The 13035-nt window shown below is 46.8% G+C and overlaps 1 protein-coding gene across 1 annotated transcript; it reads left to right on the top strand.

Annotated features, from left to right (window-relative positions):
- The first annotated feature begins 1214 nt into the window (after positions 1–1214).
- On the top strand, positions 1215–12061 carry PIGS (phosphatidylinositol glycan anchor biosynthesis class S). Its single transcript, XM_006095522.3, has 12 exons — positions 1215–1266; positions 1547–1686; positions 1772–1883; positions 3592–3681; positions 3959–4050; positions 5619–5826; positions 6100–6242; positions 6946–7060; positions 8196–8341; positions 9137–9237; positions 10435–10645; positions 10987–12061. The coding sequence occupies exons 1-12, from the start codon at positions 1233–1235 to the stop codon at positions 11260–11262; spliced, it is 1668 nt and encodes a 555-aa protein (XP_006095584.1). The 5' UTR covers positions 1215–1232; the 3' UTR covers positions 11263–12061.
- The last annotated feature ends 974 nt before the right edge of the window (positions 12062–13035 follow it).

Below are 13035 nucleotides of genomic sequence, written 5' to 3'. Positions count from 1 at the left end.
CCAGGCCCTATTCTAATCATTTTATGTTATTAACTCATTTACTACAACATACAACTCTATATAAAGTAGATACTATTACAATCCCTATTTTATTTAATTTTTGTTGATCCTCACCTGAGGATATTTTTTCCATTGATTTTTTTTCTTTTTAAGAGAGAGTGGAAAGGGAGGGAGGGAAGGGGAGAGGAAGAGAAACGTGTGTGAAAGAGACACATCGATTGGTTGCCTCCCATACACACGACTCCCTCCCTCCCCCACCCCTCGCTTTGGGATGGGGATGGAACCTGCAACCCAGGTAGGTGCCCTTGACCAGAACTGAAGCCACACCTTTCAGTGCTCAGACAGACGCTCTAACCACTCAGAACACATGCCAGAGCTATCCCTATTTTATTTTAATATACATTTATCCCTATTTTAACAAGAAAACAGGCACAGAGGGGTTAATTTCTCAAGATCACTCAGGTGAAGAGGTGAAGGCCAGGATTTGAACCCAAGTGATCAGAATACAGATTTTGTGCTGGTGAATTTTAAGTGAAGTCAAACTTTTATAAGTGAGAAGTGAATTAAAATAAATTTAAAAATACTGAATGAACCCTAGCTGGTTGGCTCAGCAGATAGAGCGTCAGCCTGCAGACTGAAGGGTCCCAGGTTCCATTCCAGCCAAGGGCACATGCCTGGGTTGCGGGCTTGATCCCCAGTAGGGGGCGTGCAGGAGGCGGGCAATCAATGATTCTCTCTCATTGATGTTTCTATCCCTCTCTCCGCTCTCCCTGCTCTCTCTCTAAAACTCAATCAAAAAATTTTAAAGAAATACCGAATGAGCCAAATAGCTAAAAAGGTACTAGTATCGACTAGCTCGCCACCTCCAGGTTTGAGAGGGTGCCTGGAAGAGGAGCTCTATGATAGAGATAATAAACAATAATGGCGATAGGTGACATTTGAACGGAAGTTCTTTACATGAATGACCTCATTTTGGTAAATATCTCAATTTTTTCAGATTACTAGTAGAAGAGCTGCCAGTTTTCGCCCAGATTAGTATTTAAGGACTGCAGGGTTGGCACTCTAAACCCCCTGTGAACCCCGCCCACCGCTCGCCAGACTTCTCCCGCCTGGGCGACTGTAGTGTCGCTCGCGATTGGCCACAATCGCGCCGTGGTCCCGCCCCCCTCCGGTTTCCGATTGGGGGAGGCTTGCGCTGCTCCGCCCCACGGCTAGGGCCCTCGGCATCTAGCATGGCGGCCGCCGGGGCCGCAGCTACAGACCTAGGTGCGGTGGCAGACGGACTGAGGCCTGCGATTCACAGACCGGGAGGGAGGAATGAGGGGGTGGGGACTGTGGGGCGCCGCAGGTCCAGCGGGCGGGGTCCGGGGGCCGTTTCCGACAGGATCCCTTCAGCCTTGGGCCCGGGCGCGTCGCACGGGGATCCCTCGGAACGAGGGCCGAGAGCCTCTGCCTACGGGTGGCCAGGCTCCGCGTCAGGGAGGGGCTGGCACCTGCGCCCACCTCTGGCGTCTCAGTCCGTCCCTCCGTCCCTCCTTGTCTCCAGAGGTGGTCCGAGGCAAGCGCGCCGCCCTCTTCTTTGCGGCGGTGGCCATCGTGCTGGGGCTGCCGCTCTGGTGGAAGACCACGGAGACCTACCGGGCGTCGTTGCCTTACTCCGAGATCAGTGGGCTGAATGCCCTGCAGGTGAGACCTGGAAGGGGGAGGGGGAGGGGACAGCCCCCCGGCCAGGGTCAGACTCGGGGGATGGCCCTGATGCGCCTTCCCGCAGCTCCGGCTCATGGTGCCTGTCAGTGTCGTGTTTACCCGGGAGTCGGTGCCGCTGGACGATCAAGAGAAGCTGCCCTTCACCGTGGTGCATGAGCGAGAGATCCCTCTGAAATGTGAGTTTCTGGGGGTTCGGGGCTGCCCTTCCGGTCTGAGCTCAGCCCAGATATGCATCTGGTAGGGGTGTGGGTGTCCCATAAAGGTAGTTAAACCCTTGTGAGGAGGCCTCTGTGAATGAACAGTGTGTTTGGTTTGAAGGAAAGCAACTTTAAGTTCAGTGTTCAGCATCAAGGTGACAATTTCATTCACAAAACAGTATGCTACCTGATCAGAAGTAGTTGATGCTCATTAGAGGATAGGGGAGGAAGTGGTATGTAGTGGAAAGAATGCAGGATTTGGAATCAAGTTGGACTTGTATACAGACTTTGTTCAGTTTAACCTTAAACGCTTCACTGAGTGTTAGGCACTTAACTTTTAAAAATATATATATTTATTTATTTATTCACTTAATTATTATTATTTTTTTTGTTAATCCTCACCTGAGGATATTTTTCCATTGATTCTTAGAGTGGAAGGGAAGGGGAGAGACAGAGAGAGAGAAACATCAATGTGAGAGACACATTGATTGGTTGCCTTCCGCACATGCCCCACTGGGGTTGGGGATAGAGCCTGCAACTGAGGTATGTGCCCTTGACGGGAATCGAACCCAGGACCCTTCAGTCCAAGGGCTGATGCCCTATCCACTAAGCCAAACTGGGTAAGGCTCTTTCCTTCTTTTTTTTTTTTTTTTTAAATCTTCACCTGAGGATATGTTTTTATTAGAGAGGAAGAGAGACATTAACATGAATATTTGAAAGAGACAAAATAGCTACTTTTTAAAAAATATATATTTTTTATTGACTTTTTACAGAGAGGAAGGGAAAGGGATAGAGAGTAGAAACATCAATGAGAGAGAAACATCAATCAGCTGCCTCCTGCACACTCCCTATTGGGGATGTGCCCGCAACCAAGGATACATGCCCTTCCTTGACCGGAATCGAACTTGGGACCTTTTAGTCCGCAGGCTGACGCTCTATCCACAGAGCCAAACCGGTTAGGGCAATAGCTACTTTTTGAAGCAGTACAGTTATTTTCCAAGAAAACCAAAGAGAATCAATTGAAAATCTATTAGAACTAGTAACAGTTCAGTGAGATGACTAGGTACAAGAATACACAAGAATCAATAACTGATAAATACAGCAATATCTAATTAGAAAAGCAAGTATTTAAAAAAAATTCCAATCACGGTAATAATAAAAAACATAAAGATACTCAGGAATGAATGTACAAAACTATAAGAAAAGCCCAGCTGGCTTAGTGGTTGAGCGTCGACCTATAAACCAAGAGGTCAAGGTTCGATTCCCAGTTAGGGCACATGCCCCGGTTATGGTCTCAATCCCAGTGTGGGGCATGCTGGAGGCAGCCAATCAATGAATTTCATCATTGATGTTTCTATTTCTCTCTCCCTCTCCCTTCCTCTCTGAAGTCAATAAAAAAACATTTTTTTAAAAGTCTTAAAAAATTAATAAAATGTTCATATGCTTTTTCTCCTTTCACCTATTTGTGTAATGAATACTGTAATAGATTTCCCTGTGGGAGAATACTTCAGATTGAAGGCAGTGAGTACATTGTGTACATAGGCAGAAGCTGGGCAGGTGGAAGAGGTGGAGTGTCGCATGTTTGATATCATCCATGTAGAAATCATTAGAATTGGCTATAGTTTCTTGGTCTTTCTCTGCAAACAATCATTTTGCTGCCCTCATGCTTCTCCCTTTTCTTCTCAAGACAAAATGAAAATCAAATGCCGCTTCCAGAAGGCCTATCGGAGGGCTTTGGACTATGAGGAAGAGGCCTTGTCCTTGGGCAGTATGCAAGGTACTGGAAGGGAGAGGTCACTCTATTTAACATGAAGCCCTGTTTTCCCTTCTGATCCCTGAAGGTGTAGTTTTCATAGCTTGTCTTAACTTCAAAATCTCCTTGGGAAAGCTGTGAATGAGATGTGTTTCATCTTGGGCCACTGGGGGCCAAGCCTGCCCACAGTGGCAGTTGGGTGTCAGTGGGAGGTGGAGGGGTGGCTTAGGCACTCTGTGGGGGCCAGAGGGAGAGGGAATGGTGTTTTTGCTCCTGGTGCACCACCTGCTCTTGTCCCCAGAGGCAGAAACCATGTTAGCTGAGCCACAGGAGCAAGCAGAGGGCTCCCTGACTGTGTACGTGATCTCTGAACACTCCTCACTTCTCCCCCAGGTAGGGTGAGCAGAGATGCTGTGGCCTTGCCCAGTCCCGTCAGCTCTTCCTCTCCCTGGTCACCTCCTTGTAGTATTGCTGTCCATTTCTTCCATTTGCTATGGAAAACTCTCCAAATATATTTTTTAAAGAATGCTAATAACTATTTTTTTACTGACTCTGGTTTTCTAAATATAAGACTTGTATACAGTTAAAGTTCCAATGACCATTTAAAGTGGGGGAAGTAATCAGTAGGAGTAAAAGAAAGAAGCTGGTTTCAATGGGTTGTGAAGGTAACCTGGGCAATAATACATTGACTTTTTTATGAACAAAAAGGCTTGGTGGAAATGATACCATATACCATTTTCTTTATGAATTTATAATGAAATATTTTTAAATTTTTAATTTATTGACTTGAGAGAGAGAGAAACATCATTTTGTTATTCCACTTATTTATGCATTCATTGGTTGTATGTACCCTGACCTGGGATCAAACCCACAACCTTGGCAAATGGGACTATGCTCTAACTACTGAGATACCTGGCCAGGGCTATAATGAAATATTTAATTCTTATAAAAAGAGGAAAGAAAATTTTAACAAACATCTATGTACCCAGCCACAGCTTATAACAATACAGCAGTATAGTGGGGGCTCCATGTGTCTCCATGGTTACATCCCACTCCTTTCAGCACAAGGTGACCATATTTTATCATATAATTTTCTTACTTTTCTTTCAAGTCTTATCACATATGCTGTGTCTCTATAAATAATATATTTAATTTTACATATTTTTGAACTTTATTTATTTATTTATTTTTAAATATATTTTATTGATTTTTTACAGAGAGAAAGGGAGAGAGATAGAGAGTTAGAAACATCGATCAGCTGCCTCCTGCACACCCCCCACTGGGGACGTGCCCGCAACCCAGGTACATGCCCTTGACCGAAATCGAACCTGGGACCTTTCAGTCCGCAGGCCGATGCTCTATCCACTGAGCCAAACCGGTTTCGGCTTGAACTTTATATAAATGGTATATTTATATAATACAGTACATGTTCTGCAACTTTCAGTTTCCTCAACATTTATGTTGGAGAGAATCATCCATGATAATGTGTGTAGCTAAGTCTAGTGCATTCATTTTTAATTCTGTCTAATGTTTTCATTGTATCCATTCTGTTGCTGATGGGCATTTGGATTGTCTCCAGTTTTTTATTATAATAATGCTGCTGTGAAAATTCTTGCACTTGTCGCTTTGCCCTGTGCCATTTACTTAGATCAAACTGTCCAGTTGTTTGTTTATTCTGCTTTTCTTGTTCGGCATGCCATCTATTAGTTTCCAGCCTGAGAAGATTTATGTATTTCCTGGAATGATGTCTACTGGGAAGGAGAAGGGAATGGAAATGAATGAAGACGCTCATAAATACCCATAGCTCAGAAATGCTGAGATAATAGTTCACTATGGATCTAAAGAGAGGGGCATGCCTGTTGGTCAGTGCAAAAGGCCAGATTCTCAGAAACAGGAGTCAGCGTGCTTTCCTGCTTTCTTCCCTCAGCCATGGCATTCTGTTCCTTGCTTGCCCCTCATAGGACATGATGAGCTACATTGGGCCTAAGAGGACAGCAGTGGTGAGGGGAATAATGCACCGGGAGGCTTTTAACATCATTGGCCGCCGCATAATCCAAGTAGCCCAGGCCATGTCTTTGACTGAGGACGTGCTGGCTGCGGCACTGGCTGACCACCTTCCAGAGGACAAGTGGAGCTCTGATAAGAGGCGGCCTCTCAAGTCCAGTTTGGGTAGGGTGACCAGGCTTTGCTTTGGGGCGGGAGAGGGAAATGAATTATGTGGGGGCATTGGGGCAGGAGGGGAATCTGCAGGCAAACCCTTTACTTCTTTCCCCTGGGGTTTCAACTTTTTCTAGCACTCGGTGTCTCTCATCCCACTTTTATCCCCATTGGTTCCATGATGGCAATCAGCCGCATTCTAGAGGAGAAACAGTTCAGTTTAGCCGGGGGCACAGGCTGTCCATTGACGGAAGCCTCTGGGATCACTGACTCCTGTTTCCATAGGCTATGAGATCACCTTCAGTTTACTCAACCCAGACCCCAAGTCCCATGACGTCCACTGGGACATCCAGGGAGCTGTCCGGCGCTATGTGCAGCCCTTTCTGAATGCCCTCAGCGTCGCTGGCAACTTCTCTGTGGACTCTCAGGTGAGACTGGGAGCAAGTTGAGGAGTGCTTTTCTGGCTGCACCATCCTTTTCAAAGTCCATCCATAGTTAGTGTTTACAAGTGTAGTCAGTTCTAGCTCTTTGGGCTTGCTGATTTGCTAGGAATTTCCTGTGTATGTATAAGGTTCTAGTGTCTCCTTTCTCTCCTTATGTCCAGCTCAGGGAGTTTCATCAATGCTTGTTAAAAAACTAACTTTCTTATGGCTTCCTCCAGAACTGTGTTCACCAGTTGTGCCATCCTGAAAGCACTTATTTAAACAACAACAAAAAACTCCCTGAAATATGTTAATGTAACAAAGATGTGAAGAATGTAGCTTTCTGTATCATACAGTGTTCTTTGAGGGAAAATGTGGGAGACATTTTTATTAGGTCTTGGTAGTGGGAGTAATTCTGAATAACAGACTTGATTTGATTTTGTGAACACTGAGTTCTGCTATTCTTTGCTTCCCTCCTTGTTTCGGCTGTGAGAAAACCTGGGAAAATATGTGGTTTTCAAAGAACATAGTTAGTGTTTTAACTTTACCCGTGGCTTTGTTATTTTTTTCCTACACCTATTTTCTCTTAGCCTGCCATGATATTTTATCCTGTTGTAATTGCATGTTTTTAAGGCACCTCAAATCTTTTTTGGGACAAAGTGGAATATAAATCAATAAACAAAGTAATGTCCTCCTCTTTGTTCTCTAGATCCTTTACTATGCAGTGTTGGGGGTCAACCCCCGCTTTAACCCAGCTTCCTCTAGCTACTACTTGGCCGCACACAGCCTCCCCCATGTCATCAATCCCGTGGAGTCCCGTCTAGGTGAGCTTCTGAGGTTGAGGGTCTTTCTGCCAGGCCAGGGAGGGACCTGGAAGGCTCAGCCTGGGGTTGGAGGTGGGTTGTATATAGTGATGGTTCCCAGGTTAGGTTGATCTGAGGGCGTCGAGGAAGAGGAAGTGTTGAGCACTTAGGTTCCTTTGTCATGATACTCTGTTGACATCTCCATCTCCACACTATTCTATCCAAAAGCAATTATTAAACATGTTTCCCAGCTCATTTTATAAAAGAATGGATAGGGTGTAGGAAAGATAACAGCAAAAGTACATGAAGGCAGAATGAGGAACCTTGAAGCTAGGTTCCCGTTTTTAATTTTTGGGGTGGTACCTAGGAAAAGTAGGTGTGTCCAAGAACTGCAATATAGGCAAACTAAAATGAGTATATCATTAGTTGTGGAATTTAAGATATCAGGGTTAGGCCAGGGTGGCCCAAGCGGTGTGGGAGGGGCAGTGTGGGAGACCTTGGTAAATTCCTCCTGTCTTCGTTCAGCAAACAAAGGTCGAGGGGCTGTTCTGTGGCAGTGCTGGGTACAGAGATAGAAAGGCATTTCAGGCCAGGGATCTAGGAGCTTAGATGTAGAAGAGTAAGAGCACAGACTCTCAGGAAGCTCAGAGAAGTTTACTATGGCTGAATTGGGAGAGGGTGACCAGGATAATGTTGGCAAGGCAGGCAGGCAGGCAGGCATCAGATTAAAAAGGACCAGGTTGAGGAGTTTGAACTTTAACCTAATATGAATGGCTAGCCATTGAAAGATATTAAGTGGGGAACTGACATGAGGTCACGTTTATACTTGTGCATAAAACGAGTTACAGTAATATGGGTGCAATGTGGCAGTAGCCATGAGAGCTGACGTAGATAGTTAAGGGAGGCCTGTTGGAGGAGGTGAGATTCCAGGGGCATTTTGGGGCTAAAGACTGCACTTCATGTATATGGTACATCTTCAGAGAATGTTTAGAGGTTCTTTGCCATAGAAACCCAGGACTGGAGGATATCCTAGTGATTATCAGTTGGGAAAAATGAGACCCAGAGTGTGTGACCAGCTAGTTAGAGGTTGATCTGGAACTAATATCTAGACTTAACATGTTTTGACATTCTGACTCCTCTTCTCTTTGTACCACAGGATCCAGCGCTGCCTCCCTTTACCCTGTGCTCAACTTTCTACTCTATGTACCTGAGCTCGCACACTCCCCCCTGTACATTCAGGACAAGGATGGTGCTCCAGTGGCCACCAACGCCTTCCACAGTCCCCGCTGGGGAGGCATTATGGTAATGGTCACACTATGCAGACTCCAAGCTTCCGGGACAGACGTGTTCCCTGAGACTGTTCTTCTGTTCCTCTGGTGTCCTCCATGGCCCAGCCTGAGGCAGGGCAGGCACCAAGGAGGTGAGGGTTCTGTGAGCTCGTGCCCCTCCTCTGCCAGCCCCACCGCTTTTTATTTTGTCAATGTTTTCTCTTTTTATTTATTTATTTTTAAAAAGATTTCAGAGAGGAAAGGAGAGGGAGAGGGAGATAGAAACATCAATGATGAGAGAGAATCATTGATCGGCTGCTTCCTGCACACCCCCTACTGGGAAATTGAGCCTGCAACTTAGGCATGTGCCCTTGACCGGAATCCAACCTGGGACCCTTCAGTCTGCAGGCCTATGCTCTATCCACTGAGTCAAACCGGCAAGGGCTGTTTTGTCTATATTTTCTATCATGTGACCCTTTTGCATGTAGTAGTTTGCACTTATTGAGGACTCTTCTGTGTACCTATTTGTGGAAGTCTTGCAAAGTTTGGAACTTTGTCTCCCCTATTAGACTAGGTGTCTCTCAAAGGTAGAAACTCTATAAACTGGAAGAAAAAATATCTCCTTTACAGGACTTTTGAGGGGGTAATGGAGATAATTTATGGAAAGCTCCTAATAGATATTTTAAAAATATTAGCTATATCATCAGGTTTGTAATTTCTAAAGAGCACAGAATATGTCTTCCTTTTCTTTCATGGTCTTCAGAGTGTCTGGGGCACAGCTGTGTATGGTCCTGGCGTGATATTGAGGCAACCTCGTTTCCCCTTGCAGGTATATAATGTGGACCCCAAAGCCTACAATGCCTCGGAGCTCCCGGTGCGCGTTGAGGTGGACATGGTGCGAGTGATGGAGGTGTTCCTGGCTCAGCTGCGGTGAGGTCCTAGGTGATGCACTTGGGGACATGGTCCCTGACTCTGACCACGGTCTCCTGGGCTGCCTGGAATAAAATCTCACCTGGCAGGGATACCTTGGCTGTGCCTAGAGCCCTAGGAAGCAAGAGAGGTTGCCAAGGATCACTTCATCCTTCTCCTAAGAAGAACTAGCTGCTGACAAAAACTTTTAAGAAAAATAGACTCACGAATGTCAGGTCCATGGGGTGTGATTATGGGTGCTTAAGAAAATAGCTGTTAATTCTCATGCTAAGTAATCTATTTAAAAAATATATATATGCCAAACCAGTTTGGCTTGGTGGATGGAGCGTCGGCCTGCAGACTGAAGGGTCCCAGGTTCGATTCCGGTCAAGGGCATGTGCCTTGGTTGCGGGCACATCCCCAGTGGGAGGTGTGCAGGAGGCGGCTGGTCGATGTTTCTCTCTCATCGATGTTTCTAGCTCTCTATCCCTCTCCCTTCCTCTCTGTGAAAAATCAATAAAATATATTTTTTTAAAAAATTAAAATATATATATATATATATATTATTGATTTCAGAGAGGAAGGGAGAAGAAAAGAGAGATAGAAACATCAATGATGAGAGAGAATCATTGATTGGCTGCCTCCTACATGCCTACACTGGGGATCAAGCCCACGGCTGGGCATGTCCCCGACCGGGAACCGAACCATGACATCTTGGTTCATGGGTTGATGCTCAACCACTGAGCCATGCCATCCCCTAACTAATCTATTGGTAGTGGCTGCCTGATGGCCCATGCTGAGGATTCTTTGTCTGGGCTGATCAGGAAAGAGGTCTGATTGATTTGCAATGCCTGCCACGGGTGCAGGATTGGAGAAGCACAGCACACACATCTGTCAGAGGTGGTCCTGGATCATCCCTTCACTAAGGCTTAGTGGCCCCATTTGTCCAAAGAGAGAGTAGACAGGGTGAGAGGATTAAACTAAGTTATCAGAAATATTTTAGCCGTGGAACCTTTTGTCAAGTAAGATCTTGGAAGTCCAATATAGAAACAGGTAAAAGCTAAAACACTGGTAAAAGCTAAAACCCAAGGGCCTGAGGCACTTTCCTGCAACCCCTGCGGGTCTGGGTAAGATTGAAAATCTTAGTTGTTCTAGGAATCTTAGCCATCTTCTCCCCCTTCTAGTCTCAGCCTTTGACCTTCTTCACTGTCCCTACAGGCTGCTCTTTGGGATTGCTCAGCCCCAGGTGCCTCCAAAATGCCTGTTTTCCAGGCCTAAGAGTGAAGGGCTGATGACTTGGGAGCTAGACCGGCTGCTCTGGGCTCGGTCGGTGGAGAATCTGGCCACAGCCACTACCACTCTCACTTCCCTGGCCCAGCTTCTGGGCAAGATCAGCAACATTGTCATTAAGGATGATGTGGCATCTGAGGTACGTGGGCAGGGGATGGATTCTGGGGCCCAGGATCGAGGGCCAGGGTGTGGTGAAACTAGTGCCAGTTAAGGGTATGTGTGGGCATCCTAGCCTTGAATGCCCCAGGCTTCCTCTAGAAGGCAGTGCCAGCCCCCAGCAGGAGTCCAGACTGGGGGGATGTGAGGTTTTAAGCAGGCACTTGGAAAGTCCACCGTAGCCCTTTTATACTAGCTGCCACATATCCTGGGCAAACTCCAGGCAACCTGTCTGGTAGATGGTAGACACAGTAAAGCTCATCACTCCCCCACCACCTTCATCAGTGCCGAGGACTAATTGGTAATCCCCTGCCCGCTTCCTAGGTGTACAGGGCTGTAGCGGCAGTCCAGAAGGCAGCGGAGGAGCTGGCCTCCGGACACCTGGCCTCTGCCTTTGTTGCCAGCCAGGAAGCTGTGACATCCTCGGAGCGTGCCTTTTTTGATCCCTCGCTCCTCCATCTCCTCTATTTCCCGGATGACCAGAAGTTTGCCATCTACATCCCGCTTTTCCTGCCTATGGCTGTGCCCATCCTCCTGTCTCTGGTCAAGATCTTCCTGGAGAGTCGCAAGTCCTGGAAAAAGCCAGAGAAGACAGACTGAGCAGGAGAGCATCTCAGCAGGAAGCCTTCCTTTCTGGCCAAGGTGGGAGGTGTTAGATCGAGAGGCGCGTAAATGGGGCCTGCCATGAATGATCCATCTCCAGCCTCCTGTGGCCTCTCCAGCAACCAAAGTGTCACACTCCACGATGGGTTCATCTCCATCTTTCCTTCTCTTCCCATTCCTCTGGCTCAGGGGTCCCACCCCCATCTTCAAAAGATGCATCATCTGGGTCTCCTTCTCTGGCTTGAACTTGAAGGTCCTTTCCTATCCCTCTGGGATAAGGGCAGCTTGTGCTTCCGCCCTGTTTCTCATAGTCCTCTTGCACTGAGAGGGCATTAGGGGAAAGCCCTAGGTTGTTTTCTAGCCCCTTCCCCTCCACGCTTCTCTCTACCCCTCAGGGAGGCCCCAGCACTGCTCTTATGGAAGGGGCCAGGCACAGGTAGCCTCTGGGGTCTTCTCCTTTACTCCATTCCCTCCTGTCTAGCTATGCCTGTTGGGCACAGCCTGATGCTGTGTGGCAGAGGTTCCCTTCACCCTTCCACAGAGGCAGTGTGGTGCAGTGGAGAAAGTTCCAGACGTGGGATCAAACCTGCCTGAATTCAAACCCTGGCTTCTGTACTTATCACATGGGGAGTTCTGAATAAGCTACTTAATCTCTCTGAGCCTCAGTTTTTCATTTGTTAAAGTAACACTAATGATATCTCCCTTACAAGGTGGTTGTAAGGATTAAATGTGATCAGCATTTGAAAGTGGTATATTCTAGGCTCTCAATAAACATTGAATGTGAATTGAAATGATATGAAGTATGAGCATAGCTTTTGTTCCTCATTCATGTGTAAGTGATGGTTTCCTAGTATCTGTTCTCACAGGGTCACCTTGCTTTCACCTGGCCGTGTGTCCTTCCTGCCTCCCTGTCCTGGAGGGCCCTGTGGTGACTCAGTCAGCTAGACAGTTGTCCCTCGGCATGATCGGGTTTGCCCAACAAGTCTGTTCACATCTACTTCTTTTTTAGCAAGGGGTCTGGGAGGGAATGGCTTGTACCAATGTAAGACCTCTGATACTAACTCATTCATAAATTAAAAAAAGAAAAAAAGAGAATATATTGCCTTGGCTGGGTAGCTCAGTTGGTTAGAGTGTTGTTCCAATATACCAAGGTTGAGGGTTTGATTCCCCCATCAGGGCACGTACAGGAATCAACCAATGAATGCATAAATAAAAAATTGGTTGGAACAACAAATCGATGTTTCTTTTTCTTTCCCTTCCTCTTTAAAAACTATTTTTAAAAAAATTTAAAAAAAATATTGAGCACAGGTACTGTGCCAGGTGGTAGGGTATGATAGAGAACAAAAACAGGATCCCTGTTTTCCTGGAACTGTTCTTTTAGGGGGAAGAGTCAGTGAACAAATAAAACTAATTTTGGATAATGCAAGCTGATCAGATAGTGACTGGGGTTAGTACAGTGGATTCGGTGCGGAGGAGGGCCTTTGAGCAGATGACATTTGAGCTGAGACCAGAAGGACAAGAGGCCACCTGGGGGAGGAGGATCCCAGGCAAAGACCTTGAGATGGGAACTGAGGGAGGAGCAGAGTGGCGGGAGCACCGGGGGGGGTAGCCAGGATCCTTTGAAAAAATGAGTGAAGCCCAGGGCCAGCCCCCACCCTGCCCTGGGTGGGTAGCCCTGGCCAGCGAGTCTACAGCCTTCAGCTGGGTGGGCTGGCGGTGGGCGGGCTCAGGGGCGGGCACACCTCAGGGGCGGGGCGGGGCGGTACCTGG

The sequence above is a fragment of the Myotis lucifugus genome, unplaced genomic scaffold (genome assembly GCF_000147115.1).
Source record: "Myotis lucifugus unplaced genomic scaffold, Myoluc2.0 scaffold_157, whole genome shotgun sequence".
NCBI lineage: Eukaryota > Metazoa > Chordata > Mammalia > Chiroptera > Vespertilionidae > Myotis > Myotis lucifugus.
Note: the sequence above shows the minus strand (reverse complement) of the source record. Positions and strands in the feature narration are given on the sequence as shown.